At 41.2% G+C, this 8,959-nt stretch overlaps 1 protein-coding gene and 1 long non-coding RNA gene across 2 annotated transcripts in view; one reads left to right on the top strand and one right to left on the bottom strand.

Annotated features, from left to right (window-relative positions):
- The first annotated feature begins 994 nt into the window (after nucleotides 1-994).
- Nucleotides 995-2,197, top strand: LOC109138546 (lymphoid enhancer-binding factor 1). The gene is made up of 5 exons (XM_027283483.1): nucleotides 995-1,024; nucleotides 1,321-1,370; nucleotides 1,475-1,558; nucleotides 1,668-1,827; nucleotides 1,988-2,197. Exons 2-5 carry the CDS (start codon nucleotides 1,336-1,338, stop codon nucleotides 2,102-2,104), a joined length of 396 nt encoding a protein of 131 aa, XP_027139284.1. The 5' UTR covers nucleotides 995-1,024; nucleotides 1,321-1,335; the 3' UTR covers nucleotides 2,105-2,197.
- Nucleotides 2,198-7,180: 4,983 nt separating this feature from the next.
- Nucleotides 7,181-8,959, bottom strand: part of LOC113746496 (uncharacterized) — a 1,892-nt gene continuing 113 nt past the window's right edge. The window contains exon 2 of the long non-coding RNA XR_003462926.1: nucleotides 7,181-8,354. This is a non-coding gene — a long non-coding RNA (uncharacterized LOC113746496). The remainder of the gene's footprint in view (nucleotides 8,355-8,959) is intronic.

The following is an 8,959-nucleotide window of genomic DNA, read 5'->3' as shown; positions in this document are numbered from 1 at the left end:
GGACTTACTGTCCACACGTTTTTCGGTGGAACAAGTTGATGATTATCTTGACCTTTTGGACTCCGATACCAGTGAGGGGTAGTTATTAAACCATAAAATCTGTAATGTAATGGAAAAATGATATCACATGATTGATTATTCTTCTTTATAACTATATATAGCCATGTTTGATTTGTAGAACTGTTCCTCTTGTAAGAATATAATGACAAAACCTTTAAGGGCCAAGATCTTTATTTTGTATTGGTGGGTGTTTTACAGAAAATTTCAGGAACACCTTCTCTGTAATGAAGGGTGTTTTACAGAAAATTTCAGGAACACCTTCTCTGTAATGAACAGGAGCAGTAGAGGTTTGAGAAAAAGGCTCAGTCAAAGAGCCTTTTGAAGAATAGTAGGTGTAGAATGGCTCATTGCCTCCATTTAAATACATCCTGTCACTGCTTTACAGTTACTTAACCCCCAGGTGATTCCTTCTGATGGTTAAGATAACATTAAATGTTGCTCCTTGAAGACTGATGAAATGTAATGTGAATGTGTAATGTGTGTGTTTTGTTTAGTTTTAGTGGTAATTTATGTTTTCTGATCCCCTTTGTCCTTTTGCCACTGGGATCACAGATTGTAGTTCTTTCTATGAAATGTCATGTATATCTGCATACTTGAAAAGTGTTTTTGATCAAAAATATTGGCACCCCTGCACTTTTGTCACATACACATTCACATGCACTACTTTTCCCAGAAAATAAATAAAACAAAATAAGTAAACGTGAAAATAAAATGTGATGTTGCAATCACAACTACTTTGATTATTGGATTATTTACTTTGTTTGCAGTGGAACAAGATTTTAAAAAACCCAAATCTGGAATATTTTACACAAAACTCCAAAAATGACTGGACAAAATTACTGGAACCCTCAACCTAATATTTGGTAGCACACCCGTTAGAAAAAAAAAATGAAATCAATTGTTTCCTGTAACCAGCAGTGAGGGGGGACCAGTTCCTCAGGCAGACACACATGGCCAGTAACAGGTAAGAGACTAAGCATAGTTTATTGATAGGTATTATTAGGAGGAGATCAATACCTATATTGATACAGATATTTGTCAACTGTGACTTTATGCCAAAAGAAGACAAGAAAAAAGAAACAAAAGCATGCAGACATATTCTGGTTACATATGTGTGTGTTGTAGATTCTCCAGATGTGTTTTTCCTCCAGATGTCACAGTTATTAGTTTATAGTGAGGGGAAATCCTGACATCTGGTGGACAGATGACTCACTATACAGCTTGTCTGATCACCTGTTCTGTGTGTGTTTGTGTCTTCAGTACAATGTTCCACTGATGCTGCCTGAAGGCCTCCACTGTATTGGCATATGGTAAGTAACACACACATAAATGCAAACAAACACAGTGAGTGAACACAGCTTGTGTCGTCACACACTCTTTCTACTGTCAAAAGTGTGTATTTGTTTCTGTGCAGGAATGGACAGCCGGTGTATGGCTTTCACACAGAGAGTCTTACCCCTCCTGTCTCTGCTCCTCAACCAACCACCTCCAACTCAAAGAAAGTTTTCTCTGACAGCTTTATTTAAAATGTTCTTCTTTTAAAGAAACTTGTTTCCTCACAGTTTCACACAGTTGTAACACGGGCTGGCTCTGTTTTTGATCCGTAGAAAAAGAAAGCATGAGAGCACGCAGGAGGATGATGCGGCTGAGTACATCAAGAAGCCCCCGAATGCCTTCATGATTTATATGAAGGAGCAGAGACCAACTGTGGAGGCCGGGCTCAACACCAGAGGGACTGCAGCCGTCAACACCGTCCTGGGACAGAGGGTACGTGTGTTGGCTCTGTTTGTTTGAAACTCAGTATCACAAACCTGATCAAATTTTGGTAAAAGTTGTAAGTACATGTGGAGGGCGCGTGGTGCATCAGCTGCACACCCGCTCTCCTCTTCCTCGCACTAATCCTCCTTCTCCTTTCTTTCATCCCCAGGTTCCAGCCACTACAGGTGCTGCTCTCGACTCACAGAGGGTTCCTTGGGCTGCAGGGCAGGAGTGCTGGAGGTGTGGACAACCCGGACACTTCTGCCGGGAGTGCCTGCTCATGTAGGTCGGTCAAGTCAAGATAGACATATATACATAGACGCCGCCATATTGGATGTGGCAGATCTGCCCGTAAACTAATACAAGGAAATGGACTGAACTTCATAAAGCGCCTTTCTACAAAGTGCTTTAAGTTAATGTCTCTTATACACCCATTCACACACACACTAATATATCTGGGAAACAAACAGGCACCAAAAACAACGTATGTAACTTTTAAAGTGATGATTATAAATGTTTACTCCTTATGTAAGCACCAAACCAACGTATGTATTTTTCTAATGCTGAGTGTTTACAGCTACTAATGTGTGTAACACTGTTACTGTGATGATAAATATTGAAATATTTATATTTAACATTTAATCTGTGTATATAATAACCAGATCCTGAAATGTAGATGTGACATGAGGCTTTCTGAATAAAGAGCACTAACGTGAACACACAGACACACTGTGAGCTTCATGTTCATTCATTCATTCATTCATTCTTTCATTATGTCTCCAGGCTCAGCTGTCATATACTGTGACAGCCGAACAGTCCCGAACTATCACAGTCTGTGATAGTCTCAGAGACTACGTCCAGGTTTTAGACAGTCTGTGATAGTCTCAGAGACTACGTCCAGGTTTTAGACAGTCTGTGATAGTCTCAGAGACTACGTCCAGGTTTTAGACAGTCACAGAGACTACGTCCATGTTTTAGACAGTCTCAGAGACTACGTCCAGGTTTTAGACAGGCACACAGACTACGTCCAGGTTTTAGATAGTCTGTGATAGTCTCAGAGCCTACGTCCAGGTTTTAGACGGTCTGCGGGGACGCAACAGAGCCTACGTCCAGGTTTTAGACGGTCTGCGGGGACGCAACAGAGCCTACGTCCAGGTTTTAGACGGTCTGCGGGGACGCAACAGAGCCTACGTCCAGGTTTTAGACGGTCTGCGGGGACGCAACAGAGCCTACGTCCAGGTTTTAGACGGTCTGCGGGGACGCAACAGAGCCTACGTCCAGGTTTTAGACAGTCTGCGGGGACGTCACAGAGACTACGTCCAGGTTTTAGACAGTCTCAGAGACTACGTCCAGGTTTTAGACAGTTTGCGGGGACGTCACGGAGACTACGTCCAGGTTTTAGACAGTCTGTGATAGTCTCAGAGACTACGTCCAGGTTTTAGACAGTCTGTGATAGTCTCAGAGACTACGTCCAGGTTTTAGACAGTCACACAGACTACGTCCAGGTTTTAGACAGTCTGTGGGGACGTCACAGAGACTACGCCCATGTTTTAGACAGTCTCAGAGACTACGTCCAGGTTTTAGACAATCTGCGGGGACGCAACAGAGACTACGTCCAGGTTTTAGACAGTCTGCGGGGACGCAACAGAGACTACGTCCAGGTTTTAGACAGTCTCAGAGACTACGTCCAGGTTTTAGACAGTCTCAGAGACTACGTCTAGGTTTTAGACAGTCTGCAGGGACGTCACAGAGACTACGTCCAGGTTTTAGACAGTCTGTGATAGTCCCAGAGACTATGTCCAGGTTTTAGACAGTCTGCGGGGACGTGTGTCCTGTCCTGCTTGTCCTCAAGTGTTTTTGACATTTTTGCACAAAAGACGAGAAATGGATTGAAAGTGTTGCTGATTAATTTTCTGTAAAAACTGAACAGTGGAGGTAAAATAAACCAGATGGATGAATCTTAAAGTTTTCAGGGACGTGGTCGCAGGCGTCTGTGAGTTCACTAAATATTCAAACCTTCATGGATCTTAAAGTTCTCGTACGCTGACTCCAACCTGCTGATCAAATGTCTTTCATTGTTCAGGTATGCGTACAGCAGGCCGGTGATCCTCCGAGGTCTGACTGATAACACGGTACGTTTCTTAAACGTTCGTTGAACGTTGACTCTGCTCTGTGTTGAACTTTAACGTGAAGTCAATGTTTGTTTGTGAATGTTTAAAATCAAACTGCACGTATGACGAGAAAAATCCACCCAGTGACAGAAAACAGATTCAGATTCACACGTGAGAATAAAAAATGATAATTCAGCATTTTATTATTTGTTGTTACAGGAACTAATAAACTCTGAGTGAGTGTAACTGACCCACAAATAAAAAATGATACAAGTCACAGGGTGGATTTTCCTGAATGCATCCAGCAGTGTGGAAGAAGAAGAAGTACTAAAACTGTTTGGAGTAAATGTACTCAGTTACTTTCCATCCCTGGCAGCATGCACATACTGTAGATCTTGCCACGTTGTTTCTTGTCTGTGTTCAGAGATTCAGGTCGTCGTGCTCCAAGTCGACTTTACTCGAGGAGTACGGGGAGCGGAGAGTGCGGCTCTGTAACTATCATGTCGGGTTTTTAGACGCAGTTTGACGACATTCACGTCCATGAAGCAGCTCGAGTGGCTAAAGATCTGATTTGACCCGACATGAGGCCTGAAGATGACACTGAGGTTTGTTTTACCTGTCGGCTCAGGTGAAGTCCTCAGATCAGATCACACAGGTTCTGACTTCTTTTACTGACAACTTCTAAAGCTCAATTAGCTGAAGTTAATTAGTAGATCTTTTAGTCCCTCCTCGGATGTCTGTTTGCAGTTCTCGATCTGAGACTGTGGACAGACTCCGGGCTCCGAACTCATCGTTTAAATCACGACTGATCCAAAATAACACGTACACAAAATAAAGGTTTTGAATCCTTCTTTGTGGTTTGTATTTTTTTACAGAAATTTAAAACAATACAAAACAAAAGATGAATTATCCTAATGTGCCGTGATGGTCAAAAGACTGTGATGCTTCCATGGCTCGAGGCTTCTAGCGGTCCTTCATGCGTACTCACGCTTTTATATTAACCTCAACAGCCAATCATATTGCATCATATTATAGCATGTGCACATGAATATTCTTATTATCTAAAAATCAACTCAAAATTCTTCAACAAATATTAATATCTTAATGTAGTATTAAATCTAAATGTACAAATATGCACAAAACCTACTAAACATAAAAATGGCTCTAACAAAGATGATCAGATGAAGCATAAAGATGCAGAGTAATCGAGTAAATGTGACGATTACAATCTTTGACTCAACGTCTGAAACTCATTACAGTTTGTTGTTTGAATAGGTGATTAAATAATAAAAGTGTCATGTTTTCTTCTCGTCTCCTTCACTCAGATAAACCATGTACGTTAAAGACGGAAACAGAAGCAGAATATCTTTATACATTTCTTTCAGTCATCCTTGACAAACTTCACGGACTGAAAGAAACTGCTGGAAAATAAAAAACAGGAATATGAGTTTGATGTTTTTGAACTCCACGAGCACAAACACTGAACCAATGATCGGTGTGGAACAACGTTAGAAATATTTCAAATGGAAAAGTTGAATTATTCTTTGAGGATTCAAAAAGACAAATTTTAAATAAAACTACAACACAAGCAGAGTTTGACTGAAGTTCCTCCTCCTGACGTGAACGATAGAAACTCTTTTTGCTTCTATTGGATATATTTATGATAAAAGAAGTCACAGGAAACAGAACAAGACTTCAATCTTCACGTTCAGCTCGTTCTCAGTCATTTTGTGAAATAATGGTTAAATAGAGAAATGTGTCACAGCTCATGATGAAGATCTCACATCCTCAGGTTCTGCTTGTCAAAGAAGCAGAAAAGTGGTGTAGTGAAAAGTTCTCATAGATTAAAAATGACATTGAAAAGACAACAAAGAAAGGTGTGAACAGAACAGCTGTTTAAAGCTGATCGAGTATTTAAACTTGATGTCTGTAATAAGAGGATTATTATAATGATGCAGTTAAAATGACGGTAATTGCATTAATTATCTGTTTGTTTGTTTGTTGTGGAGCTGCCAACATATCCACATCTCTCTGACACAGTGCGACACCTGCTGGTCGTCCTCTGTAACCACTGTTGTGTTTGCTGTGGATTGTGTCACTGCTTCTGATTATTGACAACACACTGAATCAATTCATTTCTATTTTCTGTTGTTTCAAACCTGAGAGGAGAAAACCAACACAGTGGGAGTAAACACAGGCCAACACAGCAACACGGGGTCGACGCCTGGAACTGAACCTTGAGCTTAGAGCTGCCACAGGGGCCACAGTGCTGAACACTCAGGCCCCTGTGTGGACCTGTAGGACCAGGAGACCTGCGTCATGTCCAGGCTGAACACAGCACAGTCAAATACAAAGTAGGATGAGTGATATTCATACAGTCAATAAATGTCTGAAGGTCATCCTCACAATGTGTGAAGCCCAGAAGAAAGTCTCCAATGTAGCTCCTAAAACAACAAGTTATCTGTTGGTGAATATATGTCTGTTTGTCTCTGTTGGACTTATTTCAGTTTTACATTCATTCCAGGCAGGAGGAGTATATACGACTGCATGTTAGACTGCAGCCTACATGTTTTCACTGTGTGCCATTATTGATCGTCTCCTTTCAAATCATCTGCTGTGGAAATAAAATATGAATGCCCTCCTTCATTGGCACTTTGATGAAGACAAAAAGTCGCAGCAGTGTTTTCTGTGTCTTGCAGTGGAATGAATGACCCAGTTATTTATTATGCTGTCATTTCTTGCTGTCCATATTCAATTTAATATTGATTTTAACGACCAAACATATTTCAGTGATAACTGAAGAGTTAGTTCACTGTTTAGTTTCTGAGATTATTTTTTCATTTTGTTTTGCAGAGTTGCAACAAAACCTTTATTATTATTATTAGATTAAATAATAAATAAATTGTGTAAAATGTCCATCACAAGTTCCCAGAGTCCAGGACAACATATGTTTGTTGGTGTGAGCGACAGGCAAAACCCAAATATATTCAATTTATGTTAAAAAAACAGAAATCAGGACGTTATTTTCAAATACAGATTGTTCTTCTAATCAGCAGAACTTTAGTCTGAGTTACACAGCTACATCTGTGCTACAAATACTGAGAAAAGAAAGATTTGAAAACAGAAATATATTTTTTTTGTTTATTTTTTTTATGATTTATAACCTAACCCTGACCCGTGCTGGTTGAAGGCTCAGGCAGGTAGGACAGTGTGCTCAACTAATGTTTTTTTTTTTTGAATGAATAATTCAAAAGTGGAGAAACCGAAGCACTCGGAGGAAACCACAGCAACACCGTGAACACTGTAAACTCCTCACAGCAACAAGGTCAAGGTCCAGAACTGAACCCTGAACTCATCGCTGGGAAGATGGTACTCTGATGTTACTTTGATGTTTTTTTTTTAAGTGGAGAAACCGAAGCACTCGGAGGAAACCACAGCAACACCGTGAACACTGTAAACTCCTCACAGCAACGAGGTCAAGGTCCAGAACTGAACCCTGAACTCATCACTGGAAAGATGTTACTCTGATGTTACTTTGATGTTACTTTGATGTTTTTTTTTTAAGTGGAGAAACCGAAGCACTCGGAGGAAACCACGGCAACACAGTGACCTTACAGTTGCAAGAGCCAACGTGTTGAATACGAAGGCGGACTTGCAGCTGTTTTTAGTCACATACGCTGCATGGGCAGCGTTGGAATGGCTTGCTCACTGTGTGGAAAAGTGAGATGAAGAACGTCTTGATGTTGTTCTTTTTGGGCTTTACCAGCTGTCTTTTCAGAGTCTCAATTACATCTTTGTAAATGTCTGAGTTCTCTAACAGCAGGTTAACCACCACCATGCCTTTGCTGCCCATGTTTGCACACAGATCCTTGTGCACGGCCCTGGCTGTCTTCTTTATCTGGTGTCCTGTTAGCTGGATAGATTTAAAGTCTATATCGCCTGTGCACAGCATGTCTTTCAGAGTTAAAATGATCTTCTTCCTTTCATCATTAGACACTGAAATCTGTGTGTTCTTCAGACACTCGTGTACCACTGCGGTACACATGAGCACATGGTACAGCTCTGCAGTTGGTTCAGTTGTTCGGGTGCTGTCACTGAGAGCTGGCTCATCAGTGACTCTGGGTGCTACCAACTCAAACTTGGGTGAGTAGTCATCATCGTCTTCATCAGCGATGGATGGCGGTCTATCACACACAGGTGTGACAGAGTTACCTTCATCGCTGACAGTTGGTTTATCGGTTATGGATGGTGATCTTAACTCAGGTACAGGTGTAGTACAGACGTCTTCATCACCTGATTTATCGGTTATGGATGGTGATCTTAACTCAGGTACAGGTGTGGTACAGACGTCTTCATCACCTGATTTATCGGTTATGGATGGTGATCTTAACTCAGGTACAGGTGTAGTACAGACGTCTTCATCACCTGGTTTATCGGTTATGGATGGTGATCTTAACTCAGGTACAGGTGTGGTTGAGACGTCTTCATCACCTGGTTTATCGGTTATGAATGGTGATCTTAACTCAGGTACAGGTGTGGTTAACATGGCATCAGATCCCACACAGCTGCACCATTCTAAAACTGAAAATGGGCCTGCATGGGCCTAAAAGGAGCTTTTAGTATTGTGCAGGAATATCCATGTCAAGAGATTAAGAGGGCATTTGCATCTTTCATTTGGCTTTGAATACCTTTGGAGCATATGTGGCTTCAGAGTGCAACATCGTAAGGCCTAAGCTTTTGATAGACACAGACTTCATTTGTATTTCAGTAGCAACTTCCGCTTAATGCTGCTAAGAGTAGAATTTGCTTCTAAACAGATAGGCCCTAAGGATTAGTCTTTATAATCTGCCGTTCACTGATCCTCGAAATCATACTGTCTGGGTGCTCTGAAATCAGCTTACAGTAGTACAGACACTAGATGGTGTGTGAGTGGTTTGAAGATTGGAATTGCATGCTGTGCTGGCTTTATGTACAATGGCACCGAATGAAAAAAAAAAAGACAATTGCTGGGGAAGAGTGTCCCATAACGG

Source organism: Larimichthys crocea, chromosome X (assembly GCF_000972845.2).
Source record: "Larimichthys crocea isolate SSNF chromosome X, L_crocea_2.0, whole genome shotgun sequence".
NCBI lineage: Eukaryota > Metazoa > Chordata > Actinopteri > Sciaenidae > Larimichthys > Larimichthys crocea.
The sequence above is the reverse complement of the archived record's forward strand: the minus strand, read 5'-3'. Positions and strand labels throughout refer to the sequence as shown.